General features: G+C 40.5%; 1 protein-coding gene across 1 annotated transcript in view; it reads left to right on the top strand.

Moving 5' to 3' along the window:
* Positions 1-303: 303 nt before the first annotated feature.
* The window catches only part of RLF (RLF zinc finger), a 51,668-nt gene continuing 26,594 nt past the window's right edge, over positions 304-25,377 (top strand). The window contains exons 1-4 of the mRNA XM_007527077.2: positions 304-568; positions 21,620-21,774; positions 23,855-23,936; positions 24,483-24,615. Of these exons, the coding sequence (XP_007527139.1) occupies positions 329-568; positions 21,620-21,774; positions 23,855-23,936; positions 24,483-24,615 (610 nt within the window). The 5' untranslated portion in view covers positions 304-328. The remainder of the gene's footprint in view (positions 569-21,619; positions 21,775-23,854; positions 23,937-24,482; positions 24,616-25,377) is intronic.

The following is a 25,377-nucleotide window of genomic DNA, read 5'->3' as shown; positions in this document are numbered from 1 at the left end:
CTCAGAGCTACCTTTCTCTCCCGCAGACCGAGGCTTAAATGCCATTTCCCTCACATCTAGCTTGTAGCGCATACACACCCAGGCTCGCGATTTTATGACACCCAAGGTTCTGGAAGGTCTCAGGTGGACTCTGGTTTGTGGTTGCCAGGGTACTGCCAGGGGGAGTGATCGGAGGCCCCTGAGGGGAGTGGGTATCCCGAGTCGCAGTGACGGAATCCAGTGGGCGCCGGCGTCGCGAGGAGTGCGTCATCACGCGAGGGCGAACGGGGGCGGGGTCAGGGTTAAGTCACGTGGCTTGGTTGCCTACGCGCTGCTGGGCGGTGGGAAGATGGCGGACGGAAAGGGAGCAGCCGCCGCCGCCGCCACTCGGGCCGGGGCAGAAGCTCCGGCAGGAGCCGGAGCGGGAGACGGGACGGCCACTGAATCCATGGCTCGGGGTCATGGCCCCACATCTCCGGTGCCTGGAGCCCCGGGACTGCGGCCGTGCTTGTGGCAGCTGGAGACAGAACTGAAGGAGCAGGAGGTGTCTGAGGTCTCATCTTTGAACTACTGTCGGAGCTTCTGCCAGGTGAGCGACTGACTGCTGGCGGCGGGGCGGGGAGACCAGGAGCAGAGGCCCGGGATCCATTGCCGCAGCTGGGGCCGGGCCGAAAGGCGCCACCTCTGGGCTCTCGGCGCGCCCCCGAGCCGGGAAGGCCTGTTCGGAAGCTCGACCGCTGGCCCCCCTCCGCCACTCCCGAGTTTGGCCACAGTCAGTTCGGGCTGTGCTGGGCCGGACGGGGAGTCGAGAGGGCGCTAGGCAGCTCCTTGGAAGGGCTGTGCCCTGCTGAGGTTGCCGGTGCCCTGGGCGGCTGGTAGGAGCGCCATTGCCCCCTGAGGAATTGCCTGCTTGTTACTGCCAGGAGATCCTTTATTGAGTAGAGTGCAGATCCCCCCCCCCCAACTGGAATGTCTGGGTTTTTCTGGAGAATCGGGAGATAAGTGTTGGGACCAGAGACTTTTGGAATGAACGTTGTCTGCGCCCCTAAAAGGTGTTATGACAGCTGGCTTTGAAAGACGTTTAGGGCTTACTGCTTGGGGATTGCCGAGCTAGTTGGCTGTTTGGTGTTTGGCTTTTAAAATGTTTTCCCCCGTTGGTGTTTAACTCGCTCTTTACCCTCCTCCTCCACTTCTTTTTTTCCCTTTGAGGATTAGGTTACCATGAATGAGGCAGTTGAGCCATGGTAGTGGTTAGTAGGGTCTGTGTGTACAAGAGGATCCAGAGATGTGGAATGTGTCCCTTGGCAGTTGCGTGACCATTTCTGTGCCACAGTGGGTCTAATGCCGGGACTACACATCTGTTGGTATGCTCGGTTTTGTTTCCATGATCACCCCACGGTTTTTCTCATTGTGTTTGAATCTTCCATAAGTAAAGCGACCTGCCATTATTATTTCTACTTTTGTTGTTCCATCGGGTTTCGGAGCCGCCCTTCTGCTCGTCACTTAGTGTACCTTAGAGAATGCAAAACAATCGTGGTATGTTGGTACCTGAACTTTTTTTTAAAATTTATTTCTTTATTGGGGAATTAATGTTTTACATTCAACAGTAAATACAATAGTTTGTACATGCATAACATTCCCCAGTTTCCCATTTAACAATACAACCCCCACTATGTCATTTATCATCCTTCATGGACCTGTATTCTCCCCACCCACCCACCCCAGAGTCTTTTACTTGGGTGCAATATGCCAATTCCATTTCAGGTTCTACTTGTGTTTTCTTTTCTGATCTTGTTTTTCAACTTCTGCCTGAGAGTGAGATCATCCCATATTCATCCTTCTGTTTCTGACTTATTTCACTCAGCATGATTTTTTTCAAGGTCCATCCATGATTGGCTGAAAACGGTGAAGTCACCATTTTTTACAGCTGAGTAGTATTCCATTGTGTATATATACCACAACTTGCTCAGCCACTCATCTGTTGTTGGACACCTGGGTTGCTTCCAGGTTTTGGCTATTACAAATTGTGCTGCCAAGAACATATGTGTACACAGATCTTTTTGGATGGATGTGTTGAGTTCCTTAGGATATATCCCCAGGAGGGGAATTGCAGGGTCATAGGGTAGGTCCATTTCTAGCCTTCTGAGAGTTCTCCAGACTGTTCTCCACAGAGGTTGGACCAATTGACATTCCCACCAGCAGTGTAGGAGGGTTCCTTTGACCCCACACCCTCTCCAGTATTTGCTGCTGTTACCTTTTCTGATGTATGACATTCTCATGGGAGTGAAGTGATATCTCATTGTTGTCTTTATTTGCATTTCTCTGACAATCAGAGACTTGGAGCATTTTTTCATGTGTTTCTCCGCCTTTTGGATCTGGTACCTGAACTCTTAATGAGCAGTTGAGTATACTGAATACATTGCTGTGCTCCAAAGTTATAATTTGGGGGAACATTCTTTTTCTGTAGGTTTGGACCAGAATTAAAAACTGTATTGCTTGTTAGCTTTACCTCCCCTGTGCTGAGCTGGAAACACCTCATGCATTTAAATGAGATTTTTTTCTTGCTACTTTTCCATATTTTTATGGTTATAGCTTGCAACATTTTGCAGTACTGTGAAGTAAGATTTAATGTTTTTTTGCTTATTAGTCATGATCATTCTTGTTTATTTTAATGAGGGAGATATAGAGAGAATGCTTATTTATGGTGGTGCTAGGGATTGAACCTGGGACCTTTGGTGCCTCAGGCATGAAAGGCTTTTTGCATAACCATTATGCTATTTTCCCAGCCCAATCCTGATCATTCTTACTAAACACCTTTATTCAAAAAACTGACTCCAGGATGGTGCCAATTTTCTCAAGTGCCCAGGAGACGGATAAGAGAGCACTTAGCACTGATGGAACTTATTATTGGCCAGAGGTGGTAGAAATAACAGTATTTCCAGTGTACTTTTGTTAATGATGGAAAAGAAGGTGTTGTAGAGACAGTGTTGAGGGGAGAGCCCTCATGGGACATCCTAATGAGAATGACAATTAACTAGTAAAAATAAATTAAAAGGTTAACTATAGATTGCAATACAGGGTCAGAAGATGTAATTGGGAGAGGTTTCTTTAATAGGGGGTCATGGGAAGGTCCTGTGTCTGAAAGAATGAAAATGAGTCATGTGCATGTCAGCAGGGTGGGATGGAGAGCATTGCTTTCTCAAAGGTAGAAATGAGAAGTGATAACCAAATGTTTTGGAAGAAGCTCATCTAACTAGGAGTAGTGGAATCATGGCTTGGGGGTGGTGGTGGTGGTGGTGGTCCGGAAAAATAATTGTGGTTTGGGATGGTTAGCTAGAAGAAATGTAACCAGTTAAACTAGAGGTTGTCAGGATGCCTTATTTGTATTTTGCTCTGTGTCTAGTGTTTGTAGCTCTGTTTTTATTTTAACTGGGTGTTTTAATGTCTTGGTGACATTTAGACATGTGAGGGCAAAGAAACTTTAAAAGGAAGAGCTTTCCTAATATTTAGTTATTACCAGAACACTGCTCAACTTGGCTAATGATGGTGGGGGTGTTGAGCCTGGGACCTTGGAACCTCAGGCATGAGAGTCTGTTTGCATAACTATTATGCTGTCTCCCTCACCCATATATTTGCTGCTTTTTTTAAAAAGCAAAACATTTGTGTTTTTTTTTGTTGTTGTTGTTATTTAAATCATATGAAAGAGAAACCAGAGCACCAGTATGGCGTATGTGGCACCAGGTCTTTTATTTTATTATATTTTATTTTTAATTTCTTTATTGGGGAATTAATGTTTTACATTCAACAGTAAATACAATAGTTTGTACATGCATAACATCCCCCAGTTTCCCATATAACAATACAACCCCCACTAGGTCCTCTGTCATCCTTCTTGGACCTGTATTCTCTCCACCCACCCACCCCACACCAGGTCTTTTAATGGGGATGCCAGGCATGCAAATTCTGTCCTCTTCTAGCAGAACTATCTCCCTGGCTGCATAGTTTGTCTTTTCTGGTGAAGGTTTTCTTTCTTCTCTCTCTCCCTCCCCCCCCCCACCCCCCCCAAGAGCACTGCTCAGCTCTGGTTTATGGTGGTGCAGAGGGTTGAACCTGGGATTTTGGAGCCTCAGGCTTCAGAGTCTCTTTGCATAATCATTATGCTATCTCCCCCCCATTTTAAAGACTTTTTTTTTCCCCTCCCCTCTCTTTTGCTTAAGTTTCCCAAAACAATTTGTGGACTAAGTAAGAAAAGATGTTTCTGTTGACATATCTTGTAGAAAGCACATTGTTTTGGGAATTGGTAGGATTTTAATTGTGACTCTTCACTTATTAACTAGACACCCAGGTCAAGCTATGACTGAAATTATATTTCTGATCTTTTTCTTATAATGTTTTAGGAAAATAGAGCATTTATACATTTCTACACTATATTTGTCACAGTGTTTTTGTCACATTTATAGTAGCCCAGATAAAGTCGAAGCTGGAAAAATTTAACCATCCAAATTTGGTTGAGTAACTCAGAGTTTCATATTTGAAAGCAGAATGAGATTTATTTGCTTAAGAAGCACTGTGTGTCTGATATTGTTCTAAGTGCTGAAGATAGAAATCTGCTATCAGGGGCCACATAATGTATAAGGAAACTTTACATAGTAAAGATATAACTTTTATTTTCTGGGATGCTTAACTGCTACGGAATTATTTTCATCAGATGTTTAAATTAAAAATGTTCTAGAGACTTATTGCACGAAGTTGATCCCTACTGTTGTAGACTGGAACCAAACATAGTCTCTCCATCACTTGAATAATTAAAAGAAATGGTTCTGTCTTTGGAATTGCATCAATGAAGAAATAAACTAACATGAAAGGCTAGAGAAGTCTGTCTCATTCTGGGCATGCTCTCAATTTTCAGAAGTTTGTAGAGATAATAAAAACAGAGCTTCAGAAGTATAGTTACAAAGAAAATGATAAATGATACTTAGATCGAGTTGTACTCAGTGAAAATTTGTATTCAGTTACTATGGGATGTGGGTTTCGTTGTCATTATGTTTTCTTTTTCCTTAGTTGCTTTTCTGAAAACACCTGCTAGAATGTAAGATTAGCGCCAGAAAAAGTTTGTTTTACTAGAAAAGAAATAACCTTAATTTTTTTGCTATAATTTTGGGAACCAGATTCCTAAAGTTTTATACTGCTAGTTTAATTACTTAAAATTTTTTTAATTTTCCCTTTTGTTGCCCTTGTTTATCATTACTGTTGTAGTTATTGATGTAGTTGTTGTTGGATAGGACAGAGAGAAATGGAGAGAGGAGGGCCAGACAAGGAAGAGAAAGACACCTGCAGACCTGCTTCATTGCTTGTGAAGCGATTCCCCTGCAGGTGGGGAACTGGGATCCTTAGCCAGTCCTTGTGCTTCTTGCCATTTGCGCTTAAACCACTTCGCTACTGCCTGGCTCCCAATCTATTTATATTTATTTATTTATTTATTTATTTTTGATTTATTTCTTTATTGGGGAATTAATGTTTTACATTCAACAGTAAATACAATAGTTTGTACATGCATAACATTCCCCAGTTTTCCATATAACAATACAACCCCCACTAGGTCTTCTGTCATCCTTCTCAATGTGTTTATTTTTACCAGAGTACTGCTCAGTTCTGGCTTGTGGTGATATGGGGAATTGATCCAGGGGACTTTGGAGCCTCAGACATGAAAGTCTTTTTGCAAAACCATCATGTTATCTCCCATACCCTACTACTTCCTTAATATTAGTTTGTTTGTTTATTTGTTTTTAATTTCACATTAGAGTTTCAGAAAGAAACCGAGGGAGGCAGGCCAGGGTACCTATCTTTCTGATCTCATAACTGCTAGGTTTTTTTTTTTTGTCTCCAGGGTTGTTGCTGGGGTTTGGTGCCTGTACTATGAATCCACTGCTCCTGGAGGCTATTTTTTCCTTTTGTTGCCCTTGTTGTTTATCATTGTTGTTATTGGTGTCATCAGTGTTGGATACAATAGAGAGAAATGGAGAGGGGAGGGGAAGACAGAGGGGGAGAGACAAATAGATACCTGCAGACCTGTTTCACCGCTTGTGAAGCAACACCCCTGCAGGTGGAGAGCTGGGTGCTTGAACCTAGAGACTTAAAAAGTGGATTTGTTTGTCATTGAAAGAGACTTACCATCTCTGGCATATGGTGCTTCCAGGAACTGAGTTTAGTGTCTCTGAACATCAGTTGTGCAAATCTAGTCCTATTTTGTCACTTTGAGCTATCTCCCTGGCCTACTTTGAAGATATTTTAAAGCAGACTTTATTAGTAAACTTGAAATTATTGGGATTGAGCTCAGGGCCTTATTTCTGAAAGTTAAACACTTACCTACTACACTACCTCCTGGGTCTCATGTAGATTTTTAATATTTAAGTGCTACCCATATCTCTTCCTTTCCTCCCTTTCTTTCTCTCTTTTTCTTTTCTTTTCTTTTTTTTTTTATTTTATAATATAGATTAGTGTTTAGGTACAAAGAGTCTAGGTCAGATAGACCTATTGTAATTACAATTTAAGTTTTGCATTTTATTTAATTTTGTTGCCACCAGGGTTATTGCTCAGTGCCTACACAATAAAGCCATCACTCCTGGAGGCTCCCCCTTTCTTTCTTTCTTCTTCTTCTTCTTTTTTTTTTTTTTTGCATAGAGACAGAATTGAAAGGGGAGGGGAAGATAGGGAGAAAGACAGCTGCAGCACTACTTCAACAGTTTTGAAGCTTCCCCACTGCAGGTGGAGGCCTGGGGCTTGAACTTGGATTCTTGCACTTGGCAATGCTCACACTCTGTATCAGGTGCTCCATTACCTACCACCTCCACCCCCCATTACCATTTAAACTGTCTGTGTGGTATGTTCTTTTCTGTAAACATTGTTTTGTTCATTTGCTAATGGGGTAATAATAGTATTTATTGTTCTCTATGTGAATACATTTTGTTTTGTGGAATAAGAACTTTTTTTGAATCCTTAAATTGATTGTGAATTGTCCAGATTTCTTTTCTTTTTTCCCCCTTTATTGCCACCAGGGTTATCACTGGGGCTCCTAGCCAGCAGTACAAACCCACTGCCCCTGGAAGCCATTTTTTCTTCTGCTCCCTTTCTCTCTCCCTCCTTCCCTTTCTCTCCCTTACTTCCTTTCCTTTCCTTTCCTTTCCTTTCCTTTCCTTTCCTTTCCTTTCCTTTCCTTTCCTTTCCTTTCCTTTCCTTTCCTTTCCTTTCCTTTTTTAAAATTAATGTTATTTATTTGATAGAGACAGCCAGAAATTGAGAGGGGATGGGAGATAGAGAGGGAGACAGACACTCATGAAGGCTTCCCTTGCAGGTGGGGCAGGGGGCTTTACGGGGTCCTTATGCATTGTAACACAGCCCTTTTCTGTTCTTTTCCCCTCCTCTCCCCTCCCCTCCTCCTCCTCCTCTCCTCCCTCTCTCCTCTCCCTTTCTCTCCCCTCCCCTCCCCTCTCTCCTCTCCTCCCCTCTCTTTTCTCCTGGACAGAGAAATTGAGAAGGGACTGAGAGAAAAAACACCTGCAGACCTGCTTCACTGTGGTCATGGGGTTTCCCCCCTGCAGGTGGGGAGTGCAGTCTGGGTCTTTGCACATGGTAATATGTGCACGTAACTGTGTGTGCCACCACCTAGCCCCTGGGTTGTCTGGATTTCTTAGCTTTAGAACAAAAGTTTTTGTAACCTTGCCCTCAGTTTACTTCTCAGCTCTTACTTAGCCAATTCCATATCCCCAGTTTGTGGACCAGAATGTGATTTAAGTTATGTGATTAAATTTATGTTTTGAATTTCCAAGTCTTATTTTGGGAGAGATGATTTTAGTTTTTATTTATTCTTCAAGATCCAAGACACACACTAAGATTTTAGTAGACACCAACGAACCCACTAGTCTCCAGATTGATAGAAGTACTTTAACAAGGTTTCAAGGCACCAGACATTCTCATGTCTTTCCTTTTTGTTGTGCTGTTTTATCTTTTTCCCCCTTATGGCAAATTATCCTTTTGTGCTCAGTACAAATGTCACCCTTTCTATGAAGCTTGCTTTTTTTCTTAAATTTTATAAGAAGTCACTCTGTACCATTACCTTTTAAAATAAACCTTTGCTTACTTTTATTTATTTGATACTTATTTATTATGGATAGAGACATAAATTGAGAGGGGAGGAGGAGGTAGACAGGGAGAGAGGCAGACACCAGCAGCCCTGCCTTATCACTGGTGAAGTTTTCCTTCTGAAGGTGGGGTGCCAGGGTCTTTAACCAGAGTCTATGCCACTTCCCGGCTCCCCTCTTTTATGTGAAATATCAGAGCAGTGCTTTGCATTTGGCAGTATTGAGGATAGAGCCTGGGGCCTCAGGCATGTAAAACCTGTATTCCAATGCTGAGCCATTTTTCCAGCTCTTGTAAACAGTCTTCCTCTGAGTTCCTTAGATAACAGAACATGTGCCATTTGTTTTTTGTGGTTTTTTTTTTTGTTTTTTTTGTTATCACAATGTTGCTTAAGAGTAGTCATTTAGGGGCCTGGTGGTGGCACACATGTTATAATGCATAAGGACCTGGGTTCAAGCCCTTGGTCCCTACCTGCAGGGGGAAAGCTATGTAAGTGGTGAAGCAGTGCTGCAGGTGTCTCTTGCTCTTTACCTCTCTCTTTCCTTGCCTTCTTGATTTCTGGCTGTCTGTATACAATAAATAAAGATCACAGGGGGCCAGACTGTAGTGCACTGGGTTAAGTGCATATAGTGCGGAGTACAAGGAACCTGGGTCAAGCCTTCAGCTCCCTACCTGCAGGGGGTCACTTCATAAGCAGTAAAGCAGGTCTGCAGGTGTCTGTCTGTCTTTCTCTCCCCCTATCGGTCTTCCTCTCCTCTCAGTTCCTGTCAGTCAATAGCAGCAGCAGCTACAGTGGGAAAATGATGGCCGCCAGGAGCAGTGGATTTGTAGTGCAGGCACTGAGCCCCAGCAATAACTCTGCAGACAAAAAATAAATAAGGAATTTAAAAACAGAGTTTATTTGTATTATAGCATAAACAATTGGAATTGAAATTGCTAGATTGAAGAAAATTTGGGTTTTTTAAAAATTTATTGGGGAATTAATGTTTTACATTCAACAGTAAATACAATAGTTTGTACATGCATAATCCCCAGTTTCCCATATAACAATACAACCCCCACTACGTCCTCTGTCATCTTTCTTGAACCTGTATTCTCACCACCCATCCATCCCACCCCAGAGTCTTTTACTTTGGTGCAATACGCCAATTCCATTTCAGGTTCTATTTGTGTTTTTTTGTTTTGTTTTGTTTTGTTTTTCTGATCTTGTTTTCCAACTTCTGCCTGACAGTGAGATCATCCCATATTCATATTTCTGTTTCTGACTTATTTCATTTAACATGAAGAGAATTTGTTTTTTTTAAGAAGACAGGCAGAGTGAGTGTGGAAAAGGCCACATCACTAAAGCTCAAGCTTCCTTTAATATGATGGGCACTGGTTTTTGAACCTGGGCCATGCACATAGCAAACAGCACATTGTTCAAATTTAAGCCTGGATCAAGTACATCACTTAGCTGTCTCTCTGGCCCTATCTATTACTTAATGAAATGTGCACAATGTGTATTGTTCATTTAAATATAAATAGATCGTTGTTGAAGTTATGGGCTCTTCAGCTTAATAATGAACATATTTATTTATTCATTTATTTATTTACCCCAGAGCACAGCTCAACTGTGGCTTTATGGTGCTGGGGATTGAACCTGGGACCTAGACATGAAAGTCTGTTTGCATAACCGTTATGCTATTTCCCAATCCCAATTTTGAAGAAAAGCATAATTCTGAAAGACCTCCTCTTTCATTCCAGTGATAACAGTGTTGTAAATTTCACTACTCCAAAATTACTGTGATCATAAATCTTGCTTTGTATCAGTTTTGCCTATAAAATTGACCTAGAAGAAAGGTGGCATGAGTATTAAAGTGGGACAGTTTAACACTGTTCTTTGGTAGCAGAGAAATAACTAGTGTAGCAGTTTTTTTTCCTAACCTGAATTTTCTAAAAAAAATTCTTGTTGATATACAGCCCATTGGGGGCGGGGGAGGAGTCAAGCCAAGTAAAATAATTCCCAGTGTCAAACTTTGCATACGTAACACCTGTGAAGTCTTAAGTGGTTTTGGTTAAGTAGCATTATTGTTTTTTTTTCGGCTGGTATGCATTGTTAGTACCATGCTCTAACCAACTGAGCTCACATCATCTTTAGTTGGTATAGATCATACAGAAATGATTTCCCATGTCACTTTGCTATTAAAGATTTTCATTGGTAGTGTTGCTAAACTAAAAATTTGAAGCAAGTTTGTGATTAAGACCAAATAAAGCAACTAATTTAATCAACAGTAGGAATCCCTCAATGAACTATTAAATTAGGATATTATTGTTATTATTTTTCTTGTTATCTGTCCTACTGGTCTCATACTTCTGAAATCATTAGATTTCAAATGCAGTTAAGTTTTCTCCATAAGTAGTTCTTTTTCTTATCTTTTCCTCTTTTTTTTTTTCCCTTCCTTTTTCCAGACCACTGCTCAGCTCTAGCTTGTGGTATGGGGACTGAACCTAGGACTTTGAGCCTCAGGCATGAGATTCTCTTTGCATAACCATTATGCTATCTACCCCTGCCCTCCATACATTCTTAAAAGAGTTCTATGACTTTAACTCTCATATTTTGATTTAATTTTTATATGTGGTATAAGAAGTCATTCTTTTTTTTTTTTTTAAGAATTTATTTATTTATTCATGAGAAAGATAAAGAACCAGACATCACTCTGGCACATGTGCTGCCAGGGATCGAACTCGGGACCTCGTGGCTGAGAATCCAATGCTTTATCCACTGTACCACCTCCCAGACCACAAGAAGTGTCTCATTCTTTTCCACTTTCCCCAACACCATTTGATGAAAAGAATCTTTTTTTTTTTTTTTTCCATTCAGTAGTAACAGTATCCTTGTGGAAAATCATTTGATCATTTATGTGAGGATTTATTTCTGGACTCTATTCAATTTTTATTTTTGTGGAGCTGGGGCCTTGCACAGTTGTGATCTCACCACTCCAATCCACTTTTACATTCCTATAGTGACAAAGACAGGCAGACAGCAGGCAGACAGACAGACAAATAACTAACACAGCCACCAGAGCTTCCTCTGCTGCCTGTCACCTCCAACGTGGTGGTGCCAGGTGTCTAACCTGCACTGAGTTGATGGCAATGCAGGGCTCTTCCTGTCAAGCTCTCTCCAGCTCTACTGTTGTTCTACATATCATTGTTTTGATTATTGGCACTTTGTAGTAAATTTTTAAACCAAAAGGTGTGAGGGCTACAACTTTGGGGTTTCTTTATTTATATCAATTTAAGTTGAATTTTTCCATTTCTCCCAAAACAAACCTCATTAAGGTTTTTCTAGAGATTGCATTGAGCCGAGCTGCCCTGCACCTGTATAGAGTGAACAAGTTACCATGCATGAGGACTCAGGTTCAAGCCTCTAGTCCTCACCTGTGGTGGGTGGGAGGGGAGGAGCTTCATAAAGGGTGGAGCAGTGCTGTAGGTCTTTCTTTCTTTATCTCTGTTACTATCAAAATAAAGGAAGAAGAAAGGGGGGAAAAAGTCACTGGGACTAGTGGGGTCATCATGCAGGCCCTGAACCCCAGAGATAACTTGTGACAAAATAATAAAAAATTGCATTGGCCTATAGATAGTTGGCTTTATGTTAGTTAGTATCGTTGTCTTAACAGTATTGTGCTCCAGTTTATAAGCATATCCATATCATGTCTTTTCATTTATTTGTATCTCCTTTGGGTTTTTAAATCTTAAATTTTTTATTTGTTTTTCTTTTTTCTTTCAGTTTTTTAAATCTTTATTTATTGGATAGAGACATGGAGATGGAATAGAGTGATAGAGACAGAGAGACACCTGCAGCCCTGCTTCACCACTCACAAAGCTTTCCCCCTGCAGGTGGTGGATAGGGGCTAGAACCCAGGTCCTTGCTCATTGTAACATGTTGCTCAACCAGGGCGCCACCTTTTAAATAACATTGTATTATAACTATGTTTCAGGTGTGCATCACTGAAAAATTAATAGGGTACACTACAGTAAGCTAATGTGATTACATTTTAAACTATAAACTAAATTTCTAAGATATAAATACAATAGTACTGCTCTACCTCAACTATTATAATTTCATCTCCCTTTTTACAATAGCTTTCTTTTTTAATGTATTGTAACCTTGGTTTACAAGTCTGTAAATATTTTCAGACTACAATTTCTCACCTCAAAATGTGTTACCCCCACCACACAGCACCAATATGCCTTCATCAAACTCCGATGAACCTCTCCCCATTGCAGCCCTCTCATTAACCCCTGATAACAGTTCTGCAGTTTGAGGCCATAGTTTTTATTGGGCTTTGCTTATTTTCCTTGCTTTATTTGTTAACTCCCTGGAGGTGAGGTTATTTAGAATCCCCCCCTTTACTATTTCTTGTAGGTCTGGCTTAGTGGTGATGATTCCTTTAGCTGTTGCTTGTCTATGAAAAGATCCTTAACCCCTCTTCAAATCTTATTGATAACCTAGCAGGACAAAGTATTCTTGGTGAAAGTCTTTTTTTTAAATTAATTAATTAATTTATGAGAAAGACAGGGAGAGAGAAAGAGAAAGAACCAGACATTTACTTACTCTGGTACATGTGCTGCCAGGGGTTGAACTCAGGACCTCATGCTTGAGAGCTTATTAAATTAAATTAATTAATTCCCTTTTGTTGCCCTTTTTAATTTTTTTATTATTTATTCATTCCCTTTTGTTGCCCTTGTTTATTATTGTAGTTATTATTGTCGTCGTTGTTGGATAGGGCAGAGAGAAATGGAGAAAGGAGGGGAAGACAGAGGAAGAGAGAAAGACAGACACCTACCTGCAGACCTGCTTCACCGCCTGTGAAGTGACTCCCCTGCAGGTGGGGAGCCAGAGCTCGAACTGGGATTCTTACACCGATCCTAACCTGCTGCGCTACAGCCTGACTGCCCATGCTTGAGAGTTTAATACTCTCCTCCCATACCACACTGCTCAGTGGAAGTATTCAATTCACAACTTTGAATACATCTTGCCAGTCCTATCTTGCCTTAGAGTTTGTGTAGAGAAGACAGCTGATGGTCTTAAGGGACTTCATTTATAGCTAACTCTTTGCATTTCTCTCGCAGCCTTCAGAATTATCTGTTTTGATTTTTGCCTTTTTAAATTTTTATGTGCCTTGGTGTTGATCTCTCTTAGAGTCTGTCAAGCCTCCTAGATTTTTTTTTTTTTTTTTGGCGGGGAGTCTACTTTAATTTTGGGGAAATTTTCAGCTAGGATTTCTTCAAATAAGAGGGTTTTTTTAAATCTCTTTTCTTGTGCTCCAGTGGCATATGAGTGGGAGAGAGATTATTGCTTCTGCCTTACCTTACCTTCTTGTTCACTTATATCATTGGTATCTGGTTCTTGCTAGTGTTATTTTCTCATTTCTTCTCCCTTTCTCTTTCTCCCCCCACTACATGCCTTATTCCTCAAATTACTATTATTAGTATATAACTTTTCTTACAGTTTCCTTGAAGTTTTTGTAATATTCTTCCATAATTTTTCTCAATTCAGTGAACATCTCTAGGGTCATAGCATTGAATTTTTTTTCCTTAAGGTTATTTATTTATTTTAACAAATACAACTTTATTTATTGCCGCCAGGATTGCTGGGGCTCAGTGCCTGCATTAGGAATCCACTGGTCCTGGAGGCCATTTTCCCCACTTTGTTGTTGTTATTGTTGCCATTGCAGTCGTTGTTGGTGGATAGGGCAGAGAGAAATCAAGAGAGGAGGGGGAGACAGAGAGAGAGAGGTAGACAGACACCCACAGACATGCTTCACTCCCTCCTGCAGGTGGGGAGCGGTGGGCTCTAACCGGGATCCTTGCACCAGTCCTTGTGCTTTGTGCCATGTGGACTTAACCCGCTGCACTATAGCCCTGCCCCTAAGATTATTTATTTATTAGAAAAATAGGAGAGAAGGAACCAGACATGACTCTGGTACATGTGCTCCCTGGGATTGAACTCAGACCTCATGCTTGATAGTCCAATGCTTTTTCCACTGCGCCACCTCCCAGACCAGATAACATAGTTCTGTTGTATTTGGGCTTTCTTCAAACTGTTGTCTTGGTTCAGTACTGCAGGTGAATTACATTACATTTTGTGGTTTTCTGCAAAGGTGCTGAGACAGTGGGTAGCAGGGCTAAGGATAAAACCACAGCAGCAGATGTCTTAAGTGGAAATGGGCAAGGTGTGGGCTGAACCAGCCTTGGGGCTGAACTGGGGTCAGTCTTTGTCATTTTTATCATTATGTGCTCTGGTGAACTGAGGTTTAATTTCTTCCACTTCCTCCTCTCCTTTTCTACCCTCTCCATGCCTAGAGTTGTGAGTCTACCTTTAATTTGAGAGAAATTCTCAAGGAGTATGTCTTCAAATGTGAATTCTGTTCCTTTCTGTCTCCTTGTACCCCTGTGATGCAAATTTTATTTCTGTTGGTGTTGCCCCATGCCTTTCTTATGTCCCTTTGTTATAGTGTCCCCTTCCTTCCTTCCTTCCTTCCTTCCTTCCTTCCTTCCTTCCTTCCTTCCTTCCTCTCTCTCTCTCTCTCTCTCCCTTTCTTTCTTTCTTTCTTTCTTTCTTTCTTTCTTTCTTTCTTTCTTTCTTTCTCCTTTCCTTCCTTTCTTTCTCTTTCTACTGTTTACTTTTAGTGGGTTCCCTTACCTTCTTGCTCTCCATTTTGGCCTTTGATGTCTATCTTGCATGTGTTCTCTGCTGAAGTTTTTTACATTTATTTTTTAGTAGTGACTGCGCTCTGTTTTGTTTATTTTTTATTTTAATGAGAGAGATACAGAGGGAAAGGCACACATTGAGTGGGGAGAGGGAGAGAGATAGATTAGAGCACTGCTCAGCTCTGGTTTGTGGTGATACTAGGGTTTGAACCTCACCTTAAGAGTCCCATGCCTGAAAATCTTTTTTGCATAACCATTATGCTCTCTCCCCCAGCCTGCTGTCACTGCATTAAATTTTTTTTTTTTTTTTTTTTAACTAGAGCACTGCTCAGCTCTGGCTTATGGTGGTGTGGGAGATTGAACCTGAGACTTTGGAGCCTCAAGCATGAGAGGCTGTCTGCATAACCATTATACTATCTACCCTGCCCCTGTCATTGCATTTCTCATTCTTCATTCTTCCAAACACTTAAGGATTTTTCTTTAATTCCCTTCATCATTTATCTCATTTTGCTGCAGTCTTCATAGAGTTCATTTTGACAGCTTTGATATCTTCATCAGTAGATTTATATAACTTTGTTGAGTCTTGAGTTTATATTTATTTATTTATTTATGAGAAAGGTAGGAGAGAGAGAGAGCGAGAGAGTGCCAGATATCACTCTGGCACATGTGCTGCCGGGGATTGAACTCAGAATCAATACTTTTATCTACTGCGACACCTCCCAGATCACAATCTTGAGTTTGCTTGAAGCTACAATATTGGCCTATCAATGTCGGTGCTTTCCTATGCTCCCCATTGTATTTGATTCTCTGTGAGGACCAGGGCCAACAGTCTGCATTTGAGCAGGTCTGGGCACTGGCCAAGAATTTGTAGTTAATGAGTGCCTGGCTGAAGCTTTATTGCCATGATTTTGCCAAACCAGAAGTTAAGGTTGCTGGTGTGTCACAAACTGTTGGGAGAACTCTAGCAGTCTATGCACCAATGGGGTGTTTCTCTGTGACTTAACCCTCAGCATCCCCTTCCTAAGGAAACTGAGTTTCCCAATGGCTACTTTCAACTGTCTGTAAATACCACATGGTTTATAGCTGACCAGGTAGTTGGCGGCAGCAGCATCCAGCTAGGCTGGTCCTTGGCTTGACTGAGAGAGATATCTAATAGGTCAGATGCATGACTGTAGCAGTTGGAGCCTGGCTGAGTGCTGAAGAACCTTTGAAGTGAAAGTTTCTCTGTCCTCCCAACCTGCAACCTGTTCTTCATTCTTTTGTTCTTAATTTATTTGAGCTCCAACCTCATTTCAATGAAGATTTTTCTTGTATGTTGTAGTTTTTGTTATGGTGGCAGCAGTGAAAGAAAATGTACTTCCTTGTCTGATGCCATCTTAGCTAGAAATTCTGTGTCATCTTTGATTTATTTGATCAAGATTTTCTATTTTTCGATGTACAAATCTTTCATTTCTTTGATAGTTTATGTCTACCTTATGTATATAAATATGTGTATATTGAATATATATGTTGTATATATTCTAGAGACAGGGAGAAATTGAGAGGGGAGAAAGAGATAACCTGAACCACTGCTCTAACACTTGAGAAGTTATCCCCTTGCAGGTGAGGCTTGGGGGCCTTGAACTTAGGGCCTGGCACATGGTGACATGTCCTTTCAACCAGGTGCACCACCACCCAGCCCTTGAAAGATTTATTTATTGAGAGTTGGGTGGTAGCGCAGCGGGTTAAAGGCAGGTGGCGCAAAGTGCAAGGACCACCGTAATAATCTCGGTTGGAGCCCCGGCTCCCCACCTGCAGGGGAGTCGCTTCACAGGTGGTAAAGCAGATCTGCAGGTGTCTTTCTCTCCCCCTCTCTGTTTTCCCTATCTATTTCTCTCTGTCCTGTCCAACAGTGACAACATCAATAAGAACAATAATAACTACAAAAATAAAACAAGGGCAACAAAAGGGAATAAATAAATATTTTTTAAAAGATTTATTTATTAATGGAAAAGAATCAGAGTATCACTTTGGCACATGGGGTACTCCGGATGGAACTCTGAACTTAATATTCATACGCCTAGCTCAGTAGCCACTGCACCACTTCCTGGTCTGGTTCTGTATATATAGCTCACGTTATCCTGAGGACTTGGATTTAAGCCTCTGGTTCCGGGTATCTTTCCTCTCTAATTCTCCTAAACTGTTTAGGAGATTTCCACATATACATACATACATACATACATACATAGCCACCAGGATTATCACTGGGGCTCAGTGCCAGCTCTACAAATCCACAGTTCCTGGTGACTGATCATGCTTGCTTGCTCTCTTTCTCTGTTTTTCTTTATTTCGTTCTCTCTCTTTCATACTTGATAGGACAGAGAGAAATTGAGAGGGGATGGGGAGATAAAGAGGAAGAGAGATTACACCTAGGAAGTTGCTTCACTGCTCATGAAGCATCCCCCTTGCAGGTGGAGGGCAGGGGTTCAAACACAGGTCCTTTAGCCTGGTAATATGTGTGCTTAACTGGGTATGCTACCAACTGGCCCCTCAACACATTTATTTTACCTATTTCATGAGGAGGAAGAGCAGGAGAGAGAAACAAGCCAGAGTATTACTCCAGCATATGTTTTGCTGACAGTTGAACCTGGGACTTCAGTGGGAAAATCATGATACATTTTTGCAACAGATGGCACTAGTTCTTTTTGGAAGTACTGGAGTCATTTGCATATATGTTATTGCTATGTCATTTGACAATCGAGAGTTCTAGCTTCATTCTAAAAGAAAACATTGAGTTATTTAGTTAAATTTTGGAGATTTTATAACATGTTGAAGATGGAAGACAACTGCATTTTTCACATTTCCCTTCTATAAAGGGAAAAACTTGCATCAAACTTGTGAAAAGTTTACGGTGACAATATTCTATAAGCATGTCAGTGCTAATGATATTTAATGAAATTCTGGGCTGAAGATTTTGATCTCAATGACATTCCTCAGTGCAGGAATCCCACTGAGGTTGACAACAAAATAGACATCGATTGAGTCAAACCAACATTACACAACAGGAGAGATTGCGGAAGTATTGAACATCCTCATTCAAACATTCACAACCACCTGAAGATGCTGGAATATGGTAGCAAGCTCGATATTTGGGTTCCTCAAAGTATAAATATTTGTGATATGTTCATGCAACATGAGGGAAATGATCCTTTTTTGAAGCAGTTGATAACTGGTGATGGGCAGTGGATTGTTTAAAAGTGGTGCACAAACGGTCTTGAAAGCAGACATTCACCAGAGAAAGGCTGTGCTCTCACTGTGGTGGGATTTTATTATTATTTATTTATTTATAAAGAGGAAGCACTGACAAAACCATGGGATAAGAGGGGTACAACTCCACACAGTTCCCACCACCAGAATTCCGTATCCTCTCCCCTCCTCTGATAGCTTTCCTATTCTTTAACCCTCTGGGAGTATGGACCCAAGGTCATTATGGGATGCAGAAGGTGGAAGGTCTGGCTTCTGTAATTGCTTCGCTGCTGAACATGGGCATTGACTGGTCGATCCATACTCCCAGCCTGCCTCTCTCTTTTCCCTAGTAGAGTGGGGCTCTGGGGAAGCCATTGGTGGGTTGTCTGTCCAGGGAAGTTTGGTTGGCATCATGCTAGCATCTGGAACCTGGTGGCTGAAAAGAGAGTTAACATATAAAGCCAAAGAAGTTGCTGACTAATCATGAACCTAAAGGCTGGAATAGTGCAGATGAAGAGTTGGGGGGGGGTCTCCATTTTGTAGATAGCTAGTAGGCATATTTTAGTTATATTCCAAAGGGCCTGTGGCTATACTAGTCCCCCCCCCCCCAGCCTGAAATCTGATATGCTTCGCACTTAATATATTTCTGACTGGAGGCAGTATGGAATTGAAATTTTTGTATCTCCCATCTCCTTACTTAAAAAAATGAATGATAGTGGTCCAGGAGGTGGCACAGTGATAAAGCTTTGGACTCTCAAGCATGAGGTCCCAAGTTCGATCACCGGCAGCACATGTGCCAGAGTGATGTCTGGTTCTTTCTCTCTCCTATCTTTCTCATAAATAAATAAAATCTTTTAAAAAATTATAATTTTGTGACAAAAAACACCAGTGGCTTTTTTCTTTGTTAATAATGATAATAACTATAGAGAGCATCACTCTGTCATGTGCAACACTGGGAATTTAACTCAAGGCCTCGCTCATTCCTGCAAGTCTGGTGCTCTAGTGGCCATGCACACTCCGGAACCTCCCTGGTGAACTTTTTTCCTCCCTCTTTTAATTTCAAATAGAAGGAGAGATGCACTCACTGCTATGAAGTTCCCCCTAGTGCTGTGCGTGACTGTCCCATGAGGTGCTACCATATCCCGTCTGGGTCCACATATTTTAATGTGTGTACTCTACTGGGTGAGACATCTCCCAGCCCTACAAAAATATTTGTTTATGTGTTTGTGTGTTTGCCACCAGGGTTATTGCTGGGGCTTGGTGCAGGCTCAACAAGTCCACTGCTCCCAGCGGCCTCCCCCATCCCTTTGCATTTTTATTTTACTTGATAGGACAGGGAGAAATTGGGAGGGGGGGAAGAGAGAGAAGAAGAAGAGATAGACACACCTGCAGACCTGCTTCTTTGCTCATGAAACATCCCTCATGCAGGTAGGGATACACAATACATTTTTAAAACAGAAAATGAAACAAAGCTAGAAAACAATCAGTATCCCATGATAGAATCGGTATCCAAAGTAGTACCGGTAGACTGGGATAAAGAACCAGATCCAGTGAAGTTTAGTTAGAATCTATGACTAGGGAGAGTATAAGTCATATTTCTGGGTTTTAAAGAACCAGCTGGAACTAATAAACAGTTTGAAGTGGGGGTGCTTAATAGCAAAACATGTAAGAGACTTACCGGATTTTAAACTAGTAATTTTGTCTTGTAAGCTGCCAGCTGTTTTCCTAATTCCATTTCATCTCACACCAAACCTAGTCTATGGGGAACCTTTCATGTGTTGACATTTAAGTCTCACCATCATTTGCCTCCATCTGTTTCTCTGACTTTGTTCCAGTTGCTGTCTATTTGAAGTGATTCTGTTCCCCTCTTTTTTACAGTTTCAGGCTAGACCTATACTTGAGAAATCTAACACAAGTGCCACTTCCTGCTGGAGGTTTATCATAATGTGGTCATATTTTACTCTGATTCTCAGAATTTCACATTAAATTAAAATCTAGCACCATACAGAGAAGAAAAGTGTCAGTAAACTTAAGAGGATAATGTGGTGAATGTGTTTAGTAGATTGATGGTACACCAGCCTCAAGTAGCAAAAATCACCTGCTATGTGTTTCCAGGACTCACATCTGGGTTAAATACATGACATGGCAGGTGCCTTTCCCAGTGAGCTCTCTCTCCTGTTTAAGGATCCTACCTTCTAAAGTGACTGGTAGAGTAGCATGATACTTAACTGAATGGCCATGCTCAAATAGTTTAACAGGCTCACATACTAGTTTGGTGCCTTAACACATGTGGCATGATAATTTAATCTGTATGTCCTTGTGAGTTTTTTTTTTTTTTTGCCACTAGGGTTATCTTTTTCTTATTTTTCCTAGAGCACTGAGCAGCTTTGGTTTATGGTGGTGCAGGGACTGAACCTAGGACTTCATGCCTCAAGCATGACAGTATCTTTGCATAACCATTATGCTATCTATCCCTGCCCCTGGGGTTACCTGAACTGATCCCTACACAACAATTTCACTGTTTCTGGCAGCCACCATTTTTGTGTTTTTTCTTTGATAAGAGAGAAGAAAATGATGTAGAGAGGAGACAGACAGAGGAGAAACATTCACAGCACTACTCCACCGCTAGTGAAACTTCTTTCTCTAGGTAGAGACCGGAGGCTGAAACCCAGCCAGCTCCTCCTGCATGATCACATCTGTGCTCTACCAGCTGAGCCATCACAAGGCTCCAGGAGATTTTTATGCAATAAATTCCAGTCAGTTCTTAATTATCACTAATATAGAAAACCCAGTGCAGTCCTGCAGTACCACAGCTATTTGTAGTTAGTTAAGTGGAAAAATCAAAGACAGGAAATTAAGAATCTTTGAAGAATTCAGAATGTTTCCATACAAGGATTTTGGCAGCAGTACTCCAGCAATGTCCAGAGAGAGCAGCATTCCAGCTTTCTGCCATTATCCCAAAACCACAATCAACTCTTAAGTGTTGTACATATGTAATTTGTCAAGCTTTATTGTGGTCCCATTTTCTACACTTACCCAGATAAGTTTTAGTTTCATTTTTTTAAATTTATTTTTATTTATTCTTAATGAGAGAGAGAGAGACCAGAGCACTGCTTACCTGGCTTATGGTGTTGCTGGGGGATTGAACCTGGGACCTCAAGAGTCTCAGGTATATAAATTGTCTGTAATCAACTTTACAAGGGCAAATACAAAGGAGAGTTTTATGAAGCTATAGATCTGAGCATCATGTTCCAGAATGACACTCTTCTTGTTGGTATTTAAGATTGTGTCAGTGAAGCTTGTTATTGAACTTCCAGATGGTAACTCCACAATTGTAGTGAGAAAAGCTATAGAGCATTCTAAATTTGATTTCATGTCAAGAGTGTTCTGCCCTTTCTAGAACGAAAGTTCATTGAGTGATGAAAATAGAATCCTCTTCATAAGTCAGAAACTAGAGAGGCAAAGAAAAGGTATATGAATTTATTAGAAAAGAGGATAAATAGTGCATTAGAGAACAAAGAAGCTCTGTTTTGTTTTTTTTATATTAATAGTTATTGTGACTTAATACATTAATTTTATTTTTTAGACCTTATTACAATATGCAAGCAACAAGAACGCATCAGAACATATTGTATATCTTCTGGAGGTATATCGACTTGCCATCCAAAGCTTTGCCAGTGCACGCCCATATTTAACTACTGAATGTGAAGATGTCCTCTTAGTACTTGGCAGATTAGTACTGTAAGTTTAAGTACTTAAATCATACTTAAGACTGAGTACTTTTGTTTGTGATATTTGCCTAGATTATTTTTACTATGGCTTCATGTTATTCAAGGCACCACTAAAGTCACGTCATACCTTTGAATGAAAATTTCTTTGTTCTGAGTCTTCATATCTTCAGGTTCCCAGGAGATGAAGCTCCAGCCAAGCAACTAATAACATTTAATTGCCGCAAGAGTCTCGTTTTCAACTCAGGCTTAGAATTTAAGAACAGTATGTTTTCTTGGTCTTAGGTATAGACCAATTCAAATGACTATCTAGAAAATGTAATAGTTCTCAAGGAGCACTGTATATTTTGGGGGGGGAGCAACACAAAATTTTGATGTTTGGTTATATTTGCACTGTATTAACATGAGCACTGCTGAGATTTGGCATATAGTGGTGACTTGCATTGAACCTGGGGCTTCAGGCATGAAAGTTTGTTTGTTTATTAATTTATTACAAAATAACTATGCTGTTTCCTTGGACTAAACTGAAAATATTTGTACAAATAGAAAACTATCAGAGTACTTTGTAAGATCATCACCCTAAGAGATCATAATAATTTAACTATTTTAGAGGTTATTTATTTTATGAGAGGAAGACCAGAGCACCCACTCTTATCATGTGTGGTGCTGGGGAAAGGAACCTGAGGCCCCAATGGATGCAGGACATACACTGTATTCACTAGCTGACTTTTTTTTTACTCTCCTAGTAGCAGGCAAACTTGGCACTTTCAATCTAATTTTCCTCTCTAGATTGAAAGAATGCCAGCCATTCAGTGTTTAGCTAAGGAAGCATCATGGTTCCGATTATAGATTTAGTTTGCTTCCCCTCCACCCCCCCCATCCGCACCTGTTTTCCCTCCTATTCTTCAGAGCCCTCCACCTCTAATACCATACCTTTATGGAACATGAACAGTTCTGGTCATGCAGCCACATCTTATTACCCATATTAAGCATTGAAGGGTAAAGTGATATTATGCAAGATTTCACAGTTGTGCTAGTTGATGGATACTTTACATAGATCTTTATTCACATGCTTCCTTTTAAACAGTCTTCTGGGCTGTGTAGATAGCTCACGTGGGTCAGCACCTGGTCTGTCGTATGTCCTGGCCCCTACTGCACTGGGGAAATTTTTACCAGAGCACTGTTCGGTTCTGGCTGATGGTGGTGCAGGGGATTAAACCTGGGACTTCCAGAGCCTCAGGCTAAGAGTCTGTTTTCATAACTATTATGCTATCTACCCTCCGCCCTGGGGAAAGTTTTGATCTACTGTAATCTTGGTGTCTGTCTCTCTGTGCCTCTCTCTCTCTTTTTCTCCCTCTGTCCCTCTCCCCCTTTCTCCTGCACCCCCACCCCACATCTCTTTGTAATTGACAAAATGGTTGACCCAGAGGAGTGATGCCCTGATGACTTAAAAAAATGATTTTTTTCTTTGCTATTTATTTTTAAACAACAACTATTAATGTGGGGGAGATAATGAGAGTGTGCATCACTGTGCCACATATGATGTTGGGATTGAGAATGAAGCCTATTAATTACTATTTTAATTTAGCACTTTAGCTACTATACCACCTCCCAGGCTGCCTTCCTGTTTTTTCTTATGAACAATGATTAGGGTAGAAAGAAGAAATTAATTAATTCCTTGTTAGTGGTAAAGACATGACCTTTACCTATATATATATTTTTTCCCTTTACAAATAACAGGGACCTACATATGTTTATCACTTGATCAGCTAGATTGACAGTAACCTCAGCTGTTTTTGTCTTTTGGAATCAGACTGATTCCTGTATGATCACCTTCCCGTACACTAATAAACTACTTGGGATATGACTTCTAGAAACCTTGCATATTCTTGCCAAAAGTACTTAAGCAGTTATGTAAACACAGTCTCATTCATGCTTTTGTTTTTAAGTTGAATAGCTAATATAACAAAGCTGAAAATCTTGAAGAGAAAAAACTTTAGATGACCTAAACAAATGTAAAATTAATTTAGCATTGCTTTCATACTGTATTGGTTGTGACTATAACCACCTTTATTGACTTATTTATATTGTAGGAGTTGTTTTGAATTACTGCTTTCAGTGTCTGAAAGTGAATTACCATGCGAAGTCTGGGTGCTCTTCCTTCAGTCTCTACAGGTAAATTGATTTTTGCTTTAAAAAGGTTATTACATATTGCTATTAACTTCATGTAAAATGAAAAGCCCCTCCAGATAGGAGGGAGGTATTAAGATTTCCCCCCCTCTCACTTGGTTTAGTTAGCCTTTGTATAGTTTAGACATCAAAAAACATTCTCTGTACTCAGAGTTTAAGACAGAATAAAGTAAAATTAAAATGTAAAATCATATATGGTTAAGGGTAAAAGTATTTGTATCATTCATAGTACAGTAGTAAAGTGGTAATTTTTTAAATTTTTAAATTTATTTTTTAATTTTTTTAATGAAAGAGATGAAGTGGGAAAGATACATACACAGAGAGACCAGAGCACTGCTCAGCTCTGGCTTCTGGTGGTGCTGGGGATTGAACCTCGGACTTTAGAGCCTCAGGCATGAGAGTTTGCTTGCATAACCATTATGCTATCTACCCCTACCCTTCATTAAAATATATATATTTAAAGTAAAACTACTTTTTCATATTGCTGGTCAATATGTTTCTTGGATTTGCTTTATTTATCTTTTATTTTAGGAGTCACATGATGCATTATTGGAATTTGGAAATAATAATCTACAAATACTAGTTCATGTTACAAAGGAAGGGGTGTGGAAAAATCCAATCCTTCTTAAAATTCTGTCTCAACAGCCAGTAGAAACAGAAGAAGGTAAGCCTTAACTTTACTGATTATATTAAAGGAAAATTTGGTTCTAAGAAAATTGAAATTTATGTTTGAGAAACTTTGGTAAATTTTATTCATGTATCTTTAAGTGAATCCAGAATTTTAGAGTGTCTTCTATATGATGGGCACTGTATTTGTGCTTTTACTGACTTGTCAATTCATAGAACATGTGAAAACATGTAAAGGCCACAAAGTTAAGATTGTGGATGCAGAGTTTGAATCTAGGTAAGGAGATTGAAAATGATTGAGGGGCTCTGAGGTGGCGCAGCTGGTTAAGCACACATACTGTCATGCTCAAGGACCTAGGTTTGAAAACATCCGTAGCACTACCCCAGCTCACCCCCCACTTCAGGTGGGGTGCTTCTAAACGGAGAAGCAGATCAGCAGGTGGCTTTCTTTCTCTATCTCCTCCCCCTCTCAGTATCCACCTGCCCTATCTAATTAAAAAAAGAAAGAAAGAGAGAAACGAGGGGATAAAATGTTCCTGGTGAGGAACACTGGATTTGTAGTGCAGACACCAAGCCCCCGTGATAACCCAGGTAGCAATATATAAATAAAGTTATTGATTGAGGAGTACTGAACATTCAGTTGCTAAATAAATTATTTTATTAATCATCTCTTAATATATAAAGCATTATGCCTTGTGCTGCAGGTAATACAAAAAGACACAGTGTTTGTTCACAGATTGCTGATATTGATACCAATACAATTAGATAAATATCAGGGACAAATAATAGCTAGTGTTGG

This window comes from Erinaceus europaeus, chromosome 13 (genome assembly GCF_950295315.1).
Source record: "Erinaceus europaeus chromosome 13, mEriEur2.1, whole genome shotgun sequence".
In the NCBI taxonomy this organism is placed as follows: domain Eukaryota; kingdom Metazoa; phylum Chordata; class Mammalia; order Eulipotyphla; family Erinaceidae; genus Erinaceus; species Erinaceus europaeus.
The sequence above is the reverse complement of the archived record's forward strand: the minus strand, read 5'-3'. Positions and strand labels throughout refer to the sequence as shown.